This window comes from Trachemys scripta, chromosome 2 (assembly GCF_013100865.1).
Source record: "Trachemys scripta elegans isolate TJP31775 chromosome 2, CAS_Tse_1.0, whole genome shotgun sequence".
Classification (NCBI taxonomy): Eukaryota; Metazoa; Chordata; order Testudines; family Emydidae; genus Trachemys; species Trachemys scripta.
The window spans coordinates 224,323,263-224,346,835 of NC_048299.1; the positions used below are offsets into that span (position 1 = coordinate 224,323,263).

Below are 23,573 nucleotides of genomic sequence, written 5' to 3' on the forward strand. Positions count from 1 at the left end.
TAGTCTATATTACACTACTTTTGATTGTACTTGGATGATGTTCTCAATACATAGAGCTTGATTTCATATAGCTTTAAAGTATATCATATCACTATTTCCTCTGTTGTTCCCATTTCTACTACTGCATATACTCACTCATTACTATTAGTATTAGGTCCACTTTTTTTTTATAATTCCAACAATTAAATATTTGCCCTAAAGCCATTAGCATATTTTGATTCTCTGAATGTCTTTAATCCTATCTCTACCTCTCGCTGAATTGTGTTTGTGAATGCTTCCACCAAACGTTCCATATTTTTCTCTGCTTCCAATACTGTGCTCCTGGTTGTTACCTACATTTTCTGTGGATCATGGCTGAAAAAGTTTATTTAGTTTGCATAATATCAACAATCCAATAATTATTTCTTTTATTTTATATATCTAGAACAGAGTATACCTAAAATGGTTAAATGAGCTTTAGTACTGATTTATTTCTTTAATACGTTCTTTGAAAGTAACACTAAACAACTGCAGTCGGGTAATTGTTTTTGTGTGTGTCCAAGTAAAATGATAGATGTTTGGTTTAGTGTCTACAATTATTATAGTAAAGAGTAGACGGGTAGATTATGTATCTGTTCATGATAGTTTTGCAAGTTTACCTTAATATTATCTTTGTATATGTTAATTTACAATTCTAGGCAAGTGTTCGTGTCAATGATTTTGGGAGAACTTTTTTTTATGGCAATTGCCTATATTTTAGAACAGTGATTTCTCATAGGAAACTACAGGAAAGAGTTTAATGTAATGTGTTTCTTTCTTGAACTCTTGTAGAACTCATAGTCTGGGAAAATGTCATTTCCTCATGATTTTGTAATCAAATTAATTTTCTTGCACCCTAGAACTGTATGTTGCTTGGAGGACGTAAGAACACAGATGTTCCATTGGAAGTATATCTAGTAACACCAATACAGAGAATATGCAAGTATCCCCTCCTTTTGAAGGTACTTATATGTTTGCTACCTAGGCCTTTATATTCTGCACATAAAACTTGTTGCTATGCATATTTAAGCATGACAGTAACAACAACCTCTCCCCAGATGAATGATCCCCCAAATAAATATTGGCTTCATGCTTGCACTCATTAAAGCCAATGGCAAGTCTTCCAGGGACTTCAGTGCAAAAAAGATTAACAGGCTTTGTTGGCTGTAAAGGTTTGGCACCTCTCTAGTTTCAGCACCTCCTTTGTAGGGTGATGGCCACCTTCATCATTGTTGAGAGGAAGCCATTAATTTAAACTTCAGTGAATTTAATGAGTTTGATTTCAGTTTGATTTAAGAAGGTGCTTAAATGCTATGATAGGTAGGGATACAATTATTCATTTGCTTAAAGATAAGCATGCAATTAAGTGGTTTCCTGAATCAATGCCATTATTAGTAAACTAAAACAAATGTCAAAAATGCTTTTAAATAGGTACTGTAAAAGCAGACAGAAAGTATTTTCAGATAACAATGAAATGACACCTGTCTAGTTCGTTCTCTCTCTCTCTCTCTCTCTCTGTGTGTGTGTGTGTGTGTGTGTGTGTGTGTGTGTGTGTGTGTGTGTGTGTGTGTGTGAATAGTGAATGCATAACAAATTTGTGTTGGATATTGTATATCTTTTGTTAAAAAGGAGGAAATGACTTGCATTTTTGAAGAGGAAGCTGCATTTGTTAATTGCATTTTGATTATTGGATAAGTATTTTTTATAATAAACCTTTAGCTTCTAAAACATTGTCAGCTCTGAAAGAGGCACATCTCACTGCACTGACACAGAAGACAGAAGGGACACGGCTTAACATTTAGTCATTTTTTTAAAAAAGTGAGATAAATAATATTATTACTATACTGAACCCTGAGTCACCCAGCCTATTTCTGTGGTTTTACAACCACATTGTTCTATTTTGAAATTGTTTTATATTCTTTCTTGCTATGTGAGAAATACACACAAAGAACAAAGGAAACTGACTAACAGATTCTACAAGCGATACTTTGAGACTAATTATACACAAAGTATTGTTAAATACACCAAGTGAAAAAACTGCGAAAAATTAGCAAAAAGCAATTGACCCTCTTTCAGTTCACAGTAACCTTAGGTACTAATTGTGACAATAAAATAAGCACTTTAAGACATACAGTATGTATGATTTTTGTCATTAAAAGCTGACTGTCCTATAAAAGAGGTTAAAGGTCAACATCAAGACCAACCTTTCCGGGGGAGGGAGGGGATGGGGGGAGAGAGAGCTGAAATGGAAACTTTGTTTTTGAAATATCACTTATTCTTACTGTTGCTAGTTTGTTTCTCAGAGCTTTATTGCCTTACCAGGACACAATGTTGCAGGATGTAATAGGATTCCATCTAATAAAAGAGGAGTTTGATATCTACTGTTTAGTTTTAGCATCCCAGGCAATATGAGCCTCCTGGTAATGTACATTTGAGGATCAAAGACTGATGTACTCTTTATGTATAAACAGGAGTTATTGAAGCGGACGCCAAAGAAACACAGTGACTACGCAGTATTAATGGAAGCTCTGCAAGCCATGAAAGCTGTCTGTTCCAATATAAATGAGGCTAAGAGACAAATGGAAAAATTAGAGGTTTTGGAAGAATGGCAGTCTCACATTGAAGGATGGGAGGTAGTGTCACCGTATTTCTCATTATGTAAAACAGGGATGTAGTGATGCAGCTTTGCAAGAGGGCAATTATCAGCATATGCAGTACATTACTTTTCATAGAATCATAGAATATCAGGGTTGGAAGGGACCTCAGGAGGTCATCTAGTCCAACCGCCTGTTCAAAGCAGGGCCAATCCCTAGACAGATGTTTGTCCCAGATCCCTAAATGGCCCCTTCAGGGACTGAATTTACAACCCTGGGTTTAGCAGGCCAATGCTTGTGACCCTGACTCACAGGGAACTTCTCATTTCACTAGTAAAATCACAATTCTTACTTAGGATCTACTCTATGAGTAATATCAATATTTTTGTCTAAGGATCATCAGTGATACAGACACTCTCAGTGCACTAACCATCTTTCAGAAAAGACAAATTGTCTAGCTCTGGATTTAGGATATTAACCATTTACATCAAATAATAATAAATATATAAAAATCAGTCTGTGCTTTAGCTCTATGGATTACTAACTGTTGTTCTCAGGCTTTGCTCTTTTAGATACTTACTTGAATGTCCTGCCTAGTCAACGGGGTGGTTGGGTGGGGGGGGGGGAGGAATGTATAGAACATAAACTTTAGAAAAATTAACAGATAAGGGATTATCTGCAGAGTGCCAACAAATACATGTTCAGCAGTGTGAATACAACAGCCTTTATATTTACAGTTGAGTCTCTGAGCTGTTGAGAGGAAGGTGAAAAAAAATCACCCTATCCTGGCCCGTCTGACAATCGGGGAAAAATTCCTTCCCAGTCCCATAAAGGTGACTAGCACAATGCCTACAGCAGATCAAAAACACATAGTTTTACTCTAATCCCAGGATTAGGAGAATGGGACCTGTTAATCCAGGCATGCAATGGTGCCTCATTGCAGGGAAAGGGTCTGTATGGGCCCCTCCGGCATGCGGGAGCTAGTCTGCTTCTGCTGAGCACCTCCAGCCAGCCAAACTGCTTAACTGATGCTGCCTCTCCCCAAAAATTCAGGAGGAAGCAGGCTGTTATGAGCAGGGCAGGGGAAGAGAAGGGAGAATTGCATTAAGGGGCAAAACCATTTTCCCCCTGATAGTCCAGACAAAGACTCCATGCCCTTGAGGCAGTGGGTGTACCTAATGTTAATTAAGCGTAGCAGAAGATTTGACTCTTTCTAAAAAAGAGCATAGTTATTAATTTTGTTTAGACAGAAGCATCCATCTTTGTGCAGGGAGATTTGAACATATAATTTAAAGACTGTTTCTGTGGCAGCATTCTAAATAAGTTTTCTCTTGTTTCCAAAACTGGATAGGTAGAATCTATATTACTACATGTCTTCCATTACGCCTTGAGTCCTGGAGTTTAGAGAGTAGTGATTTTCAAACTTCTCAGTCCCAGGAACCACTTACCACATTCTGCAGATATTCACAGTACATAGAAAGAAGGAATCTCTCTAAGCACCAAGTATTATAGTAATTGGTCATGTGTCTTTAACCTGATTTTACTGCATTCATTTTAGTCCCTTGTCTCAAAAATAACAAGTCATCAGTAGAAAGCATCCAGGGAAGACAAAAATGATTAGAAATAGGGTGTAGGGCTAGGGTAACCAGACGTCCCCATAAAATCAGGACCATCCTGATATAATTGGGACCATCCCGATATTTAGGTGTTTGTCCCGCGTCTTGACTGATCTTTGTCCCGATATTTCGCTCCGCCGGCAGCATTTTTTTTTTTTTGCTCCGCTGGTGGACACTTTTCCCTCCCCTCTGCCCGTGTCCCAATATTTTCTTCCTCTCATCTGGTCACCCTAAGTAGGGCTCATGCAAGGACATATTGTTTGCAGTATTTTGAAAATGAGAAAGTAATGTTGATAAGGCAAAGAATGAATGTGTGAGAGGTCCAATAGGATTAAACTTTCCCAAAGTACAAGAATAAGAGAGAATTCAAAATTAAAGGCAACATGTTTAAAATAGATTTTAGAAATACTATTTTTATTCAAAACACAATTAATGTGTGGAACTCACTGCCACAGGATACCACTGAGACAGATTAATACATTTGAAAAATTAAAATAAACTAGATGTAGGGATATCTTCTTCAATAATACCGGCTAGCTGGAGTGGTAAAAGTGCTAGCAATCGAAATGCTTCAGAGCATAAATTGATTGTGTCAAGAGAGAAGATGCACAAATAATCCTTCTCACCCATCGCTTCAACTATGTTCCCTCTTCTCTTTGAATCTCTTCACTAGATCCCCTTTTCATTATTGTGCTTGCTTTCAAGATCCTGCATATCCAGCAGATTCCTCACCTAGATCTTAATGAGCATAAATAGTTAAGGAACGCAAATATTTTTGCATCAATATTTTGTTTGTCTGAATAATGCAAACAATGTGGGGTTTTTGGCATAAAAAATTGAGTACCATACCTATTAAATTCCTCAGTCTTTCCACATCAAATATATTGACACCTCTCTATAAATTTAAAACAGTTTTTAGAAGTTACTAACAATATGACTTGGCAGATGCTTAAAGTTTAAGTTATGGATTTAGGAACTGTTGCCTACTTTGACAAATCACATATTTAATCTTTATATATTCTTGCATATGTTAGCAAGGTAATTAATTTGAAGTTTCAGTAAACCACAACTATATAGTTTTAATTTATGTAGCTTTCTAAGAACAGATTGTTCATTAACATTTATTATTAAACAGTCAAAATGAATTATTTTAAACACTATTTTTGTGCTACATCTAGTCTAGCAGAACCATGTCCAATATATGTTGGGAAAAGTTGTTTTAATTGCTTCTTTTTTGTGTTTACCTGCAGAACAGAATTTACAATCAACCAGTTAAGAAAATAAAAACTAATCTTGACCCCCACCTTACCCACTTCCCCCAAAACAGAAATGCAGAAAATTCAAAAAGTCTGTACTGAATCCCTAAAGATGTATACAATTATATGCATACCATGGTTACAATTATGCAAATATCCCAGATGATAGTGGGGACCAATTTGTGGAAAACTGAGTTTTTATACTTTCTTTACATGTTTAGGTTTATGCTTTGCACTACAAAACAGCTATTTGTTTTCCCTAATCATTTAGGGGCTTTTCCATATTAAATTTAGGAATGAGTTCCGTTTTGTGTTAGTTGTCTATTTTGTCTTGTTTCCCAGGTATAATAATGTATGAGGCCATTATTGCTAGGTCTGTCATATTGTTTTATAAGGTAAATCTTTCATATTTTTTTGGTGCTATAGAAAAATTAGGGACAAATCCTGTTTACCTTAATAATGAAAACACTCCACTTAATTTAATGGGATGGCTACATTTTATTAGTCATAGTAATTTTATTGCTCATTTTAACTATGCCCAGTATGTTAGGCACTGTCCAAATTGGATCAGACAATATCCCTGCTTTGAAGATTTTACAAATTTATGCCTTAATATTACAATTCATTGCATATGGCTGGATTGCTGTACTTGTGTGTAACTCCACTGACATTAATAGGGCTCTCAGAAGGCACAGCAGTGAATTACATGACATGGAGCTAATTTTGGCAATTACACAACATATAGATTTTGATGAGTCACAAGACAGTAAGGACAGGTAGTGGAAGAAGGACAGGGTGAATGTCTGTACAATGACTTGGTTAGTCAGTGAAGCTAGTGTCCAACCTGAGGAAGAAAAAATAAGTAAGAAAAGATAAATGGATAGAATGAATAAATATCAGACTAATCAGTCATTTTGTGTGAGTAAGGCTAGCAGATTTGGTCCTATTCCTTCTAGCAGTCCTTTGGCTACGAAAAAAATCATCTTGATGAAGCTTTAGAAATCCCTTTAATTTCAAATCACTGGACAAAATTAAAAAAAAGTTTCCAAACAAAGAGTTTCTTAAAGTAGATTTCCATGTGAAAGATTTTATATTCAGTGACAGTTGCACACACAGAGTGAAAGTTGCACCCACAGTAATTAATTAAATACAAGATTCATCTGAGTCCTGTTTGCTTTTTAAATAGTTTTTTTCCTTTAAAATATATCATTAAAGAAAAGTTAGTGGACCAAGTCCTGTGCTGTTATGCAGTTGCAGATCTGGAATAACTCCATTGTCTTTAATGGAGTTATGCTACATTTATGCCAGTGTAACAGACCAGATTTGATTATGATATGACTACAATGCGATGCCCAATCTAGCAAAGTTGCTCATTTTCCTAGAGGCATCCTCTTCATACATAGAGTATGTCTACTCCTTGAAACAGTATAAATGTCAGAGCTATTGTAGGAGGTAACTATTTTAGATAGTTCTGCACAAACAAATCCTTGAATGCAATGTATGAGAGTGGGTTTAATTAAATAAACATCTGGTTTTCTATAGAGCCTAAGAATAAAGAGGCAAATGTGTTGGAGGTTTCTTACCAGAAGGAAATGTTTAACACATTGCTTGGCTTTTTCTGGGAGGAAAAAATATTTTTAGAACCCAAGGATGAAAGCATGACTTAAATTCCCATACAAGTGTCATAAAGCTAAGCTTGTGTTTATGATAAAAATAGAGATGTATGGAAAAACAACATCTGCTTCAAGAAAGAAGATTCTTAATACAATTACTTTTTCACGTAATATCCTAGATTGTTAAATATATTGGCTTAATTCAGAACTTGTATAAGTGGGTGTCTAAACTGGTGGAATGGCTCAGCAATTAAAAACATCTGTCAATAAAATTTGTGCAAAGTTTACAACGAGAGAGAGAAGAAAACAGGCACACACACAAAATGGTGTTTCATGTAATCAGAACACCAAGTATCCCAGCTTGGTTTCAACCCAGCTTGGTAACAGTTGAATGGGAAATTCTGCCATCTCTTAGGCTTTCCCCTCTTCTTACCACCAAAATAGCTATTTTTATAGAGATTTCTGTATTCACTGAAAGTCTGAAGCTACATCTAGAATGCACACCATGGGCTGCAGTAGTTTCATGCCTCAGTGAAAAGCAGGCCATGTCCATACTGCAGTGTGGAGATACATGAATGGGCTCTGGCAACAGGGAGGCAGCAGGGAAAGGCTCTGGCAAGGGGAGCTGCCAGAATCTTTCCCCACAGCTTCTCTGCTGCCAGAGTTTTTCCATGCTCCTGGAGTGTTTCACAGCAGCGGGGAAACAGTGGAACACTATATTGCTAAAAACAGCCGTGTAGCTGGGAGAGGCACTGCTTGGGTGAGAAGGATACATACCCAGGTACATGGCCACAGGGTTCAGGCATGTCCTTACTCTACTAGCCTAAGCACTTCCTCACCATCTACCATCTCCTTGTACCTGTGCCAGGGGGGCTTGTAGTGTCTGTACTCTACATGCCACTGAAAGGAGTGTGCAATGTAGACGTACCCTGATGGTGTTTGCAGTCCTCAGTCATGCCACATGCCCATGAAAAGACTAAATGAAGAGTTAATTCCCTTCTTGTTGAACAACTGTGTTCTGTCCATTGACTTGAATGGAATTTCACCCATTTATACCAGGTGTGAATTTGGCCCAGTAGATTTTGGATGAATAACTTTATTTCACAAATAAATATTTAAAAACAACACATACTGATTCTGAACTTATAGTACTATATCTCAAGTGCTTTATTTAATGCTTGTAAACATTAACTGAAGTACTGTGGTACTGATGCTGTATCAAGTTGAGAACCTGCAGTCCCATTCTATAGACTAGGAATATAAATCCATGTTTTTTCATGGGACTTCCATTAAGAGTGACTTTTCTTATGTTTGATCTTACCCAAATAATTTGTCCTGAACCCAAATATTTACTAAAAACCTGTCTTGCTGCTTTTGAATGATCTAAATGGGGCAAAAATATTGCTCTAAGTTCACCTGAGGAATTTTCCACAAACTTTTTGTGCGTGGACCAATCAAAAATATTATGATTCTAAAACTTCAAATTTTCCCTATATATAGTCCTTAATGTAGATTAGTATCTTGGTCTTGTTTGAAGGTACTTGCTTTGAAATAAAAAAGTTATTAATTAATTTGTTGAACTTGCACATTGTGTGCATTATTTTCCTTAATTTTAGGAACATGCATCAGGTTGCCTTATTCAGGATGCTTGTAGGTGCAGGTATTTGAAAGAATCTATTTCCATGTAGATAATGAAAAAATTATAATTACAGTTGATTCTGTTGTTTTCACAAAAAGCATTGTTTTGGGATGAACCGTTCTTGTTAGAAATTGCCCTCAACTTTCAGTGGAGGAAGGAATGTTCATACTCTAAACATCAAGATGTTGATTTTAAGTTGTTAAAAAAAAAACACAACCTAAACCTACAAACCCCTGATAATTAGGAACTGGGCAACAAAAAAGCAATCATACTTATCACAGGGAGAAAAGCCTGGAAATACCCAGTATATCATAGTTTTAAATATCAGAATATTACAGGTCAGGGACTTAAAATGATACCCATGATCAGATAGATATGGAAATATTAATTTAATTTTAAAAACTTCTTACGGTGGGGGAATGTTTTGTCTGCCTGAGATTTTCAAAGGAGCCTACAGGAATTAGGAACCCTATTCCCATTGAGTTTCAATAGGAATTGTGTGCCTGCCTCCCTTGGACTCCATTTAAAAATCCCACACTTTGTGAACCATCAGGCACATACAGGGCTTAGCTCCCTGAGTAGGGAGTCAGACAGCTGCAATTCTTTCCTGTTTTACTCAATGTTCATAATGCCCTTCATGTGCCCTCTCCATCCTTCCCTGCACCCTTTGGGGCAATGCGTGTCTCTAGTGGGAGGAAGCAGTCTCAACACTCACCTCAAGTGTGAAGACAGTAGTACAGGGTGCACAAGGGGAGGGAGGCGCCTTTCATTCTTTTCCTCTCTCTCCCCTGCATGGATGAAGGTTCTTTTTTGAGTGACTGGATACATCCTTTACAATGTAGGTGTGTGCATATCTCATGCTCTGGTAAGGGTTGCCACCTCTAAGGTACAAAAGTCCTGGACATCCGGGATGATCCTGAGCCCATAAAGCTGGACACCAGGTGGCATGTACTGAGCACCCTGACAGATTTCCCAGGACAGCTACTTCAAAAAAGTGATGACTGTGGGAAAACTTGGACAGGTGGCAATCCTAGCAGTCATGCCAGAGAATTTTCTCTTGAGGTACCTGTATTGATGGCTGCTTGGGTGCTTTGGCTTCCCCATGCTCTGAGCTGAGGTTATGAAGGGTGGACTTGCCCTACCTATCTTTAAGTTCCTTCTTATTGTTGGTGGTCAGAGCATGTTATTGTGCTTTTACAGCCCTTGTTTCTCTGTGAGGAAACAAATCATACATAGTTAATTAGAGTTAGTGGTACTCATTTTTTCTCCTTTGGATGTCTTTATTTTATTTTGGATAGGCAGGCTTGTCTGGGGATTGCCCAGTACCAGGGGAGCTTATGCCAAAGGCCCAAGGCTTTAAGCCTAGCTCCTGGTATCCCAAGACAATGCTTATTAGAGCCCCACACACTTGCCATTTTGAAGTGCCTGAGTGAGGGTCACATTAGAGAAAGGTGTCCAATCTGCCTTGAGTTCAAATCAAGAAGAAAGAAGCAAAAGGAAGAGTGCCTTAGCTATATTCTCATGGAGGCTGTTCTTTGCCCAGCACTGGAGCCCACTTGATCAATGGAGGGGAGCTTATTGACTATTCCCTCCAGGAGTGCTCTCCTAACCTTGCCCATTGACAGAGGCTAAAGGAGACCCCCTTCAGCAGCAAGCATTTCTGGATACCCTGTCCTCCAGAAAGCATAAGTGCTCAGCGCACACTCATCCTCTAAAGCCAAAAAGAAAACAGCATAGACTACTCATTCAAAGTCCTTGGTGCGTGACTCCTCTGCAGCAGAAGGCCACTCTGGTACTGAAGGTAAAGTGCAGCTTTTGGCTCACTACTCCCCAGTACTGTTTCACAGTGCTTCTCGTCGGACTGAACTTTTCAACTCTGGTGCTCACCCTAGGATCATCAAGGCCAGCTACCTCATCAGTAACAATAGAGGATCCATCACCTCTGCTTTCTGCAGGGCAACCATCGATCTTAGCCCTGATGCCAGAGGCCTACACAGCTGGAAAGGACCTGTGATGCTTCTTGGTACTTCCATCACTGCTGATTCAGGGTGAAGGCCCGTTATTGGTACCATTTAGGGTGACCAGACGTCCCGATATTTAGGCGTTTGTCCTGTGTCCCGACCGATCTTTGGTCGGGACGCAATTAGTCCTGATATTTCGCGGTACTCCTTTTTTTTTTTCCTGCCGGCGACCCGCGCGCCCCTCCTCCCCCGGATGTGTTCCGATATTTTCTTCCTCTCATCTGGTCACCCTAGTACCATTGCACACAGCGCAGGCTGTGGCATCGGCCCTTGGTCTCAGGACTGGTACCGTCATCCTAGGCCTCTTCAGTGTGATAGTATCTAGAACCCCAATACTTGCTCCATTTCAACACTAGGTACCAATAGCCAGGAAGCCTTCAATGGTACTGCCGGTACCACAGGCTCAACTTAGATTCCAGTCCCAGTCTCTGATGTCTCTTCCTGGAACTGTACCACCCTGGCTTTTGGCGGTATTCTTACTCCTCAGTGGAGTCTGAAGTGGGTTCCTATGCCTCCCACTAATCCAATGTGTCCTTCAAAACTCATTTCTGCTCTCACAGAAGACAATCTGCAAGGAGCAGATAGAGGGACTGGTGGCCTGGCCTCTAGTACTATATCAGCCTCCCCATTGGCCTTACAGTGCTAAATAAATCAAAAGAATACTGAAAGATTCTATATTCTGGGGGCCTTGTGATAGTGTTCTGTGGAAGAGCTAGATTTGATTTCTTTGTCACTCTCCAGGGCTTCATGAATGAATACAATAACAGTTAACAAAAATCCCTGACCTACAATTATATCATCACAGGTTGGATCTTGTCAAATGTTATAAGATAAGTAAGGTTATCATTGTTTAATGTTCAGCGAGATCTCCAAGGGAAAAGGAGTCCATGGAACACTTGTATATTTAATACAACACGCTGAAGCCATTTTTTCATCTTTAAGACCTCAGCCAGCAATTTGTTTAAAAAGGAAAGGAAAAATAATACCCAGAGTAGTGATATGATGAAAACTACAGTTAATGCAGTGTTAAGACTTTAATCATGTCAGGCATTCAGAGTCTAAGTAACTTATTATTTTACCTGTGCATAAAGTAGGGCATTGGTTTTCATATTGCGGGCACACGTCCCTGGGAGGGACATGATGAGGTTATCAGGGGGAGGTGGGTGCAGGATGGGCTGCAGGCCTGTGGCTGGGTGTCAGGTCCAAGGCAGGGAATCAGTGAGGAGAGCACACAGGGAGTCCCTAGCGGTTAGTGAGGGAGGGAGAGTGAAGAGCCCCAGTCTGGTCTGTGCCACATTGCCATGGGCTCCTCTGAGGATGGAGCCAGCGGTCCTGCTGCCATCCCAGGTGTGAACCGCCTGCTCAGTGAGTCACTTTCTTTCCTGGACGGGCAGGAGTTGGAGGAATGGGCAGCAAAAAAAAGTTTGGTCAATTGGGTCTTTTGATATATGAACATGGAACAATGAGCTTCATTATTAGAGACGTTTGGAAAATGGTTATCATCCCCCCAATAAAAATACGAAAGGAATTTTTCATCAAAATTTTCCACAGAAAAAAACAATAGAAAATTGGTGGTTTTCTGTCTAGTGGCTACAGATGGCACAGCCAGACACGTAGATTTGGCAGATTCATTCTGAAAGACAGTGTGTGTAAATGGTTGAAACTTGTCATAGCAGAGACTTGAGTCTGTTCCCAGCTCTGCAGGGGTGACGTGCTACCACTTTTACTTTAACAGTACAGTGAGTGAATGATACTTGTGTGCCTCCTAAGATTGTGGTTTGACAGCTTGTCTCCTTGGTGCATTAGTTTGCATAAAAGGGGTGTGAATTCTAGTGCTCACTTGTGTGTTGCACATTAACGGGCCCATATGGACCCTGCTGATGCACACTAACAGTTCCATAGTGTGCATTAATGTAGTTTCATTTCCAGGGCTGGCTCCAGCATTTTTGCTGACTCAAGCAGCGAAGGAAAAAAAAAAAAGACGCGATTGGCGGCACTTTGGCAGCGGGTCCCTCAGTCCCTCTTGGAGGGAAGGACCGGCTGCCAAATTGTCGCCAAGGAATGAAGCGGAGTGGTAAAGCTGCCACCGAATTGCCGCCGAAGACCCAGACGTGCCGCCCCTTCCCATTGGCCGCCCCAAGCACCTGCTTCCTGCGCTGGTGCCTGAAGCCTGCCCATTTCAAACAGCACACTTTCAGTGAATGCCAGCAGGGTATACACAGAGCAGTTAGCGTGCACTGGAAATGTACACCCCTGTAGTAAATATTGTTAAGTACAAAGAATTAACAACAGTTAGAGGAAGAGCTGTGACTAGAACCCCTGATTTCCTCCTGGATCTCAACTCAGAGCATCTTCCCTTGGGCCAAAGTGATGGGGTTATTGGGAAACGGTATCCATGACTGCTGCTTCTTTTGCATTCCCCCACATAGAAGCATAGAATATCAGGGTTGGAAAGGACCTCAGGAGGTCATTTAGTCCAACCCCCTGCTCAAAGCAGGACCAATCCCCAACTAAATCATCTCAGCCAGGGCTTTGTCAAGCCAGGCCTTAAAAACTTCTAAGGAAGGAGATTCCACCACCTCCCTAGGTAACCCATTCCACTGCCCTCCTAGTGAAAAAGTTTTTCCTAATATCCATCCTAAACCTCCCCCACTGCAACTTGAGACCATTATTCCTTGTTCTGTTACCTGGTACCACTGAGAACAGTTTAGATCCATCCTCTTTGGAACCCCCTTTCAAGTAGTTGAAAGCAGCTATCAAATCCCCAATCATTCTTCTCTTCTGCAGACTAAATAACCCCAGTTCCCTCAGCTTCTTCTTATAAGTCATGTGCTCCAGCCTCCTAATCATTTTTGTTGCCCTCCGCTGGACTCTTTCCAACTATAGCTCTGTTCCTATCATGAAGGTAGCTCATAGCACCCTAAGTGCATGCTCAGTGTAACTGGCATGTAGAGCGATCTGTGGTTATAGCATGCTCAGTGCAGACAGCATATCAGAAATTTTAGCAGCAAAGTCTTTAACAAGCTCCTTTACATGAGTATATGGTGATTTTCAAGTGTTTATATCTCACCAAAACTGCCTGGATTGTCAGGGCAGGGCCGGCTCCAGGCACCAGCTGAGCAAGCTGGTGCTTGGGGCGGCAGATTGAACGAGGCGGCATTCCACCCAATCCTAGGGCGGCACGGCCGCTTTTTTTTGTTGTTGTTCCGCTTCGGCCGCCCTGTAGGGGGCAGCGGCGAGGAGGACGGGAGCGCCCTGCAGCAAGCCCGGCAGGGCAGTCCTCGTCCTTCCCTCCCCGCCGACCGAAGCAGAGCCCTCCTGGCAGGTGGCAGGCGGCATGGCACAGCAGCGCCCCGCTGTAGCCCTGGCCACCCCCCCTTCTCTCACTCTCCCGCCCGCTCCCTCCCCCTCCCCCCCGCTAGCCGGTCCCCCTGCACCCGCGCTCCACCGCATTTTTTTTTTTTTTTTTTCCTTTCCCGTTCTGGCTGCCCCGTTTTTGTTTTTGTTTTTTGCTTGGGGCAGCCCAAAAGCCAGAGCCAGCCATGTGTCAAGGGGCAGCAAAAGATAGGCAATCTCCCAGCCAAATGTCAAGTTCCTTTTCTAAAGCATGGAGGTGCTAGAACTCTTCAAACCAACCACTGGAGAACTTTTTAATCATTGGCAAAACTACTTATTTTTCGCTAGCCTTAGTTTTGGAACAGCTGACCTATTTTCACTGATACTTGGAATGTGTTAAAACCTTCATTATCAGCTTTGTCTATAATTTGTAATTTGATTGTTTTTGTTTTTATTTTTTTGAAAGTTTGGTATGAAAGTACATACATTTAACTATTTAAAATACATCAGAACTACTTCACTGACAAATTAGGTTCAGTGGGATAGAATTTATATTGTATGCAGTCTTCTGAAACATGGCCCCTCTAACTTCATTTTTTCATAAGAATTTTATTTTTAAAAGTATTCTTTAGAACACTGACACCATAGTTTAGCTATTTGAAGGTCATTGTTATGGTTTTTATAGCCAACCTAACTCTAACCATTTGGCTAAATAGTCATGTACATTAATATAATTTGGGAAATTTAATAATCCACAAAAAGAAAGAGAGAAAATAAACCCCAGAACCTGATGGTAACAATGGATTAATGCAAAGTCTTCATTAAATAAACATTTCAAATCAATGTTTAAACTTAAAAGCAAGCTACTGTGGGTTTTTCTTTCTAGTAATTTAAAAAAAAGGAACTGCTATAATTGGAAATTAATTTGTATAGAAATCTGCATTCTTCTTTGTTTTGCAAACATCATCAATTTGCATGGACTAATCTGCTTCTCTTGATTTGGTTTAGGGGTCCAACATCACAGATTCATGCACGGAAATGCTAATGTATGGAGTTTTGCTGAAAATTTCTGCAGGAAATATCCAGGAGCGGGTATTTTTTCTTTTTGACAATCTTTTGGTCTACTGTAAACGAAAACACAGGTAATTTATTGGCTTTTACTGTAGAAATTATTTACATTTTTCCCATATAAACAAGTACATCATAGTGAGAGACTTTAAAAAAAATGGATATTGCCTAAATAACTACTACAGAGATGGGGGAAACTGTTTTAATTGTGGTATAAGGCACCCAACATTGTAAAGAGAACCATGCAAGAGGACCCCTGTGCCTGCACAGATGCCCTTTATAGAATTGAGGCTTAAGGGTAATATATTTTCAAAAGTGCCTATGGGATTTATAATCCTAACGACCACTTTGAAAAGTGACATACATTTAAGAGCCTAAATCTCATTGAAAGTCAGTAGAACTTAGACGCTTAACTATAACCATCCAAGGATATCCAAAGTCAGTGGAATTCTGGATATAAATGAATGAATGACCCTAAATGAATAATTTGTAAATAATATATATTTAAGGTTGTGTGAGAAGTCTTAGAAAATGAGTGTGAAACTTCAACTGTCTATTGTGTTGATTGGGAGAACAATTCCTGTTTGAAAACTGTCAGATGTATACTTTTTAGACAGCTGTGAATAGATTTGACTCCTTATTCCTAAAAAAAATGTGTCTAGTTATTTTCTGAATGTTTGTACAGAATAAATTATATTTTTATTCATGTTATCATATGTACAGTATGCTCTATGATTTATTTATCCCAAAGCATCAGGATAGGATTATATCCCGATGCTATGAAGATCTCTTCACCTGCATTAGTTATAGATTTTGGGAAAGATGTTCTCTAGGATCTATAGTGGCTTCTACCGGAATAGACCCTTGTGGAGGGAGTTGGGTGTGTAAGGTTTGCCAAGGCAGAATGCTTCAGTGGTGGAGATCAGCCAAAGACTCTTTTGCATTAGGAAGAAATAGGGAGCCACTACAGATCAAAAAGTTGATGGCACCAATTTTGAAGGGAACTTTGTCAGAGTGGCCAGGAAATGCACTGATTCAGCCTTCTCTTGTAATGGTTCCCATAAAAAGAGCTGGTAGGCACAGAGTGGGGAAATGACTTGCCTAAGGTCACCCAGCATGCCAGTGGCAGAGCCAGGAATAGAACCAAGGTCTCCTAAATTCCAATCCAGTGCTATAGCCCTTAGGTCACACTGCCTTGCCTGTAATCACTTATGTGATCAGATATAGAGAAAATTATAATTCAATGAGAACAAATTGAATCCTAGTTAGTGTGTTACAGGACTAGAGATTTTAGTTTCACAGAAATAAGGGGATTCATGGTTAAGGTTCCTTTAAGAACTTTTACTCAGCCCCATAAGTGTGTTTACAGTCTGTTGTGCGAGGGGAACAGGTATCTAGGTGAATGGCTAAGATGAGTTATTGTTAGAGGAAAAGGTGCCCATCCTGGATAAAATATTGAAATTTCATGTTGAAGCTGTAAGCATTTGATCTATGACTGTAAAATCTTAAGATTCTTCCTTCTCCTTTTTCCCCCCTTATTTCCTTTCCCATCCCCAAAGATAGATGCCTGTTTAGAATGTTTGTAACTATAGCCAATATATGTATTTCATCACTATGGCTCTGATTCTAGAAAGCATCTCTGTTCAGGATACTACTTGAGCACATACTTATATGTTCTTCACTCTCATTGAAGTCAATGGAACTGTGCTTAATGTTAAGCATGTACTTAAGTGTTTCTCTGAATGGGGGCCTAACATTGCTAAATCAAATATCACCTATACAAATGTAGGTGACCAAAATTAAAGAATGAAGGGTGAAATTCAGACCTCATTAAAGTCAATGCTGTTTTTAATTGCTATAATTTCTATAAAAACAATATGTGTACCAACTGGAACTCATAGCTCATACTGCCTCATCTCTGCTGTGTTCCCTGGCCTTTTGTATTTGTGTCACTCTCTTTTAATACTGAAGCAAGAAAACATTTGCATGGTCAATATGCCTGTTTTATGTTTGATAAAAATGTAGTAACTAAACTGTTGTTCAGATAAGGATTATTCAGTAAGCACAATGGATCATTCAAGTTAATGCAGGTGGATATATTTGGAGTATCCTACCTCAATCAGTGCTTAAGAAGTTAAAGAAAATAACTTACTGTGCATATTCAGCACACGGTTATCACAATCGTAAGCTATGCTGTGCTTTAAGCCATTTGCTTTTGAAATAAAGTGGAACATATTCTTCACCCAGAACTCCCTACATGGCATATTGGACGTTTAGAAAAGAAATTGGTCTTAGAGATATCTCAGAGCCAAGAGCCTCAGAACATTTCCTAACAGTTCCAAAAAACTTCTTGTTCTGATAACTCGATAGTGGATGCAACATGCATCAATGTTTATCAAACATTCCAAAATGATTCTCTCCTGGAAGCATGAGAGGCTTCAGCCCGAAAGGTAGTTAATCAGCAAACTAGACGTGACTGATAAAAGAGTATTGGGGGTAGCTGTGTTAGTCTGTATCCACAAAAACAACAAGAAGTCCGGTGGCACCTTAAAGACTAACAGATTTATTTGGGCATAAGCTTTTGTGGGTAAAAAACCTCACTTCCTAAAAAAACAACAAGGAGTCCAGTGGCACCTGAAAGACTAACAGATTTATTTGGGCATAAGGTTGCATCTGAAGAAGTGAGGTTTTTTACCCACGAAAGCTTATGCCCAAATAAATCTGTTAGTCTTTAAGGTGCCACCGGACTCCTTAATAAAAGAGGTTTAGAATGAAAATGCTGTGTGTGTATGGAGGAGGAGGGGGCGTCATCCTAACTGAACCTTCTCCACTTTCCCACTGTACTAATGCTATCTAAACTATATTATCAGTTAACTATAATTTTATAACAGCTCTATAAGAGATCTAAGTTCTTTTTGACAGGGTCCTTTCTGATTTCTACAGCACCAGTACAATTGGACCTTGATTCTTATAGCAGCCATTAGATGCTACTGAAATGCATAAAAATAATAGTAGTTTTGGTACAGAAAAAATGTATAGTATGGTGTTTGGACAATGTTCTTATGCTTTTTCTCTTACAAGACGATTGAAGAACAGCAAAGCATCTACTGATGGCCATCGGTATCTTTTTCGAGGCAGAATAAACACAGAGGTAATGGAAGTGGAGAACGTAGATGATGGCACAGGTGAGTACATTTGCAGTGATCAGTTATAACATAAAGAAACTCATCTTGTAAGGTGCTGAGCATCTCTTGTGGAGTGTTAAGCAGTCTCAAGTGCCATTGATTCCTGAGGGAGTAGAGAGTGCTCAGCACCTTGCAGTATCAGATTTAAAGGAAATAATAAAGATCTCACTTTATAGAAGCAGATAGTGCCACTAAAACTGTGCTTCTGTGACACATCATTGATTTCAAACATTATGAGCTGGGCAGTTACTGTTTTAGGGCTGGTCTTCACTATGGGGAGATCAATGCCCCTGCAATCGATGAAGCAGGGGTCGATTTAGTGGGTCTAGTGAAGACCCACTAAATCGATAGCAGAGCAGTCTCCAGTCGACCCTAGTACTCCAGCTCTCTCAGAAGAATAAGGGAAATCAATCAAAGAGCATTTCCCATTGACACAGCACAGTGAAGACACCAGGATAAGTCGACCTAAGCTATATCGACTCCAGTTACGTTATTCACGTAGCAGGAGTAGTGAAACTTAGGTCGACTTACCCTGGAAGTGAAGACAAGCCCCTAGTCAATCAGTCACAGCTGACTGATTTAAACTGGTGGCAAAGTCATGATGAAATGCTAAAGTGATCTTTATTGTCTTGACTGAAATGGTGCTTTAAATTTCACTTTATAACATCCAGCATGCTTACATGGGAGATTCTTGTTCCTATAATGTGATAGTAAAAACAGTTTTGAAAGTTGCGTCTTTTAGAACATTATCTTATTTGCTTTTATATGCTATAATTGCAACATAATAAGTTTAAAAAGAGGAAAAGGAAAAAAAAGATATTTTATTCCTTTACAATTTTAATGCATAGAGTTGGTCATAATTTTCTTGTTTTTTGTTTAAAGACACACACATGCCACACACCCTGGAAAGTGAAAACTGAAAACATTTTGTAAAAATGTTTGGGTTTCAGTTAAAATTTGCCAGGTTTTTGGAATCCAAACATTTTTACCAACACGACATGTTTTTGGTTTTCAGTTTTAAAAAAAATGAAATATTTTAGAGGTTTGTTTTTTCAGTTTGGGATTTCTGCCTCACACCCTGCAGCACATAGAAGGGGGAGAGGGGAAATGGGGAAGGGAAAGAAGCAGCCCATTCTTCCCCACAGAAGGAAGGCTTACTAGTGAGAGGGGTAGGAAGAAGGAGAGGGACCTCATGGATAGAGTGGATTGAGAATTATCCAACTAAATGTTTTTTCATTAGAAAATGTTTATTTGTTGAAATCGAAACTGTTCATGAAAAAGGGTCAATTTGAACAAATCTCCTTATTCAAAAAATTTTGGGAAAAAAAGCTTGGAAATGATTGAAATCTGTTTTCAACATTTTCTAAATGCAAGGTTTCATTGTCTGATGGAAGAAGCAGATGGTGGGTGGAGAAATCGGGTAGATGAAGGAGGGAGGGAGTTGGTAGTTGGTTGCTTTTCATTTTTTTCAAGATTACAGGATGATAATTATCTTCATAGCAAGTCAGAAGGACGGTTTTCAGTCCTGTTTCCTTCTCTAACTTTTGTTCTTTTTCTCTGCTCTTCATCTTCAAGCTGTTTGAGCATGCTGTCTATTCCCAGTGCTCCTCCATTTTCTTTTTCAGTTGGCTTCCATCCTTTTTGTGCCATTGAAACTTACCTCACAGAAGACGCTAATGACCTCTTCCTCATCCAGTCGAAGGGTGATATCTCCTTACCCATTATTCTTGATATTTCTATAATCTTTGGCCTCTCAACCCACAACTTATACGTGGTACCCTTTCATCTCTGGGTTTTTGTGTGTCTCATCTTTTCTTGGCTCTCCTCCAACCTTGCTGACCACTCCTTCAATATAGTCTTTAGTGAACCCTCTTGTTCCTTCTCCTCCCCTTTCTCTCTTGTGTTTGCTATAGTTTTGGCGATAGTCCTTTCATTTTCTTCACCTGACATCTAACCCCTGGGTGATCTCATTTGCTCCCGTGATCTCTCATACCATAAATATATTGCTGACCTGCCCCATCACACTTCTCAATTCCTAATCTCTTCCACTGTGTTCAGGCTCACATCCTTCCTCACCTTTCATTGTCTTGTCCTGGTTATCATAATGATTCTTCAAGCCTATCAACATTTCATCTTTACTCCTATATAGTTTCCCTCTCTCTCATTTCTCTTCCCCTGTCCCAAGAAAATGCTATTATCCCATCAGTCACTTAAAAGCCTTGGGGGTTATCTTTCACTCTTTCCTTTCTTTCTGTCCTCACATCCTGATTATTATTTAATCTTGTCACTTCTTCTTCTGAAGCTTTACTAAAATCCAGTGCTTCCCCTTTTCACTGCTGCTAAAGCCTACATTCATGTTTTGGTTCTCTTACCTGGATTACTGTAACCTCCTCTCTTCCTGCATCCTTGACTCTCCTCCTACCCCCATCGATCTGTACAGAATGCTAAAATACTCTTCCTTTTCTGCTGCTTTTGCCGTGTCACCCCTCCTTATGTTGCTTCACTGATTCTCTGTATGATGTTAAAATGCTTCAACTTCATTTTCAGGTCCTTGTACAACTGTCCCCTTGTCAACACCTTTTTTCTACATACAGCTCTCCCTACAACCTATGCTGCACCATAGCTTCTTACCTTGCTGCTCATTTCATCTCTCTCTCCCACTTGCATCATCATGCCTTTTTTCATTCTGCCCCCATGTGTGTGATCTCCTTTTCCCTGTGTCCATTCAAATGCCTCCTTTATAACCCACTTAATTCATGATGCTTCTACAGCTGATGTTTAACCTAGTGCTAGCTGCTTCTTTTCTTTTGCCCTGTCTTATTGCTAAATGTACTGATCTATTATTTCAAGCTTCATTCACATTTGTTTTGCATATTCCTATTTGGAATTATATTATTTTCTTCCCCTTAATTATCTGTTGCCATCATTTTGTCCAGTTGTTTAATTTAATTTAGATTGTGAGCTATGTGGGGCATGGCTCTTGCCTTTGAATTTCTGTAAAACGTTACACAAATGTACTGCTCTTTTTATAAATATTAATAACAATAAAGACAGATGGAGGCTGAGTGGTATTTCCAGATCTTCTGATGTGCAATTTTTTGGTGTGCAAGCCTTTAATGGACAACCTTTTTTTCTTAAAATCATTGGGTCAGATTCTCAACTGGTGTAAACTGATATACCTTTATTGACTCCTTTGTTGTACTTGAGGATTCTGCAGGAGTGAGTAATCAAGAGAGTTGTTAGGGGAGTATGTTGATTGACAGACATAGAAAAATGCTGTTATGTCCCTCATTGTTGGTTAGCAGAAGCAAATGGTTGGGGAAAGAGGGGTTTATGTGTATGATATATTATAATGCAAATGATGTGCCTGGGGAAATTAACAATGTGTTTCCTAAAAGCTATTTTTCTTGATGAAGCCAGGCCTTGGCTGAGCATTACAATTTGTGGAAGCTATTCATTTTGTTTCAAGCATCAGGAGGCATAGTGTTGTTTTTCTTATTGTATTTATTAGAACAGAAAAGACATTGTTTTCATGGTAATGTTTATCTGGGTTTTTTTTTAATTCAGTTGTATAAATGTTATATAGAAAAGTATATTTATAATTACATACAAAACAAACTATGTTAAAAAACATTATTTAGGTTGTAAAGTCAAGCACTCAAAAGTTAGGAAATGCCAGGTTTGCTATTGCTGTGCAATCTTAATTCTCTCCCCTGTGCATCCATTACATACACTGAATGAGACTGGAAAAAAACAGTATTATGATCATGTAACTAAAAACTGTGCCATAATTCATGTGCACAAAGAGCTGAATTAAGATTGCATGAGCAACTCTGTATCTGTCATTTACTTGTTTTTGTGTGCTTTTTGATGATTTTGCAACCTACATATTTTTATTTAAAATATTTTTTATAGAATTTCCTAGTTTTTTTTAAAAAAAGGAAAAAGGAGAAAAACAAATGCTATTACATGCAACTGCAACAAGTTCCCATTGTTCATAATCAACAGGGCTTGAACCCCAGAACTTTGGCACTGCCCGACTGCTACCACTTGAGCTGCAGGGCTAACTACGTTAGCATTAGAAGGTTGTTATCCCAATGGAGGGGATGGGCTGCTGGTACCGATCAAAGGAAGCCTGGTTACGTCAGGCTCTCTTTCGTTCCCCTCCTCTCTGAGAGATAGGAGAGTTCCCACCTCATGTGTTCCCAGAAAGGAATAGATGGGTTCCTAGGACCATGTGCTGAGTCTGCGGATGGCTGTGGAAGGGGCCTGGCCTGGTTTTCCTACCTTGCCTCCCATGCTACAGTTGCTGTAGCAGCTCCCAGGCTTTCCCAGTGCAGTGTGTGCTGATGCTTTGGCAACAACATGGTCCCAGCCTTAGAATGTTCATGTTGAGTTGTTATTTTGATATGCTGCCAAACTTTTCCTGAGGCATGCAAGTGACAGAATAACACAAAAGAAGGGAAGTGGTGTTTTTCAAGAGTTTATAACTCATCAAAACTTGAGTGGCAATACATAGGACAGTGGAAGCACACTCCTTGGACCCAAGAGCTTTCCACACACCAAATTTCAAAGACCTGCTGCAAACAATGGAGATGTTAGAGTTTCTCAGAAAAAGGTTTCAGCAATCTCCTGTAATAAAAATTTTAGGCAACCTAAATATAGGAGCTGCTGCCAGCTCCCACTGTAATAACAGCACATAAAATATGGAAGTATTATCTTGTGATTATGGAACTGGTCTGGTAGTCTGAAGATCTAGATTCTTTTTCAAGCTCTGCAATGGACATCTTGTGTGACCTTGGGCTAGTCACTTAGGCCCAGATCCTCAAAGGTATTTAGGCTCCTAAATTCCACTGAAATCAATGTAAGTTAGGTGCATAAATAATGTGGAGATAATAGTATTTCCCTTCCTAACATAGTTGTTGTGAGGATAAATATATCAGTGTTTCAGAGTAGCAGCCGTGTTAGTCTGTATCTGCAAAAAGAACAGGAGTACTTGTGGCACCTTAGAGACTAACAAATTTATTAGAGCATAAGCTTTTGTGGACTACAGCCCACTTTTTCGGATGCATATAGAGTGGAATAAATATTGAGGAGGTATATATACACACATACAGAGGGCATAAACAGGTGGGAGTTGTCTTACCAACTCTGAGAGGCCAATTAAGTAAGAGAAAAAAAACTTGTGAAGTGATAATCAAGATAGCCCAGTACAGACAGTTTGATA

General features: G+C 39.5%; 1 protein-coding gene across 1 annotated transcript in view; it reads left to right on the top strand.

Moving 5' to 3' along the window:
* The window catches only part of PREX2 (phosphatidylinositol-3,4,5-trisphosphate dependent Rac exchange factor 2), a gene marked incomplete in the record, with an annotated part of 298,948 nt that overhangs the window by 97,961 nt on the left and 177,414 nt on the right, over window positions 1-23,573 (top strand). The window contains 4 exon segments of the mRNA XM_034763054.1: window positions 879-980; window positions 2,490-2,651; window positions 15,102-15,235; window positions 18,243-18,341. Coding sequence (XP_034618945.1) covers window positions 879-980; window positions 2,490-2,651; window positions 15,102-15,235; window positions 18,243-18,341 — 497 coding nt within the window.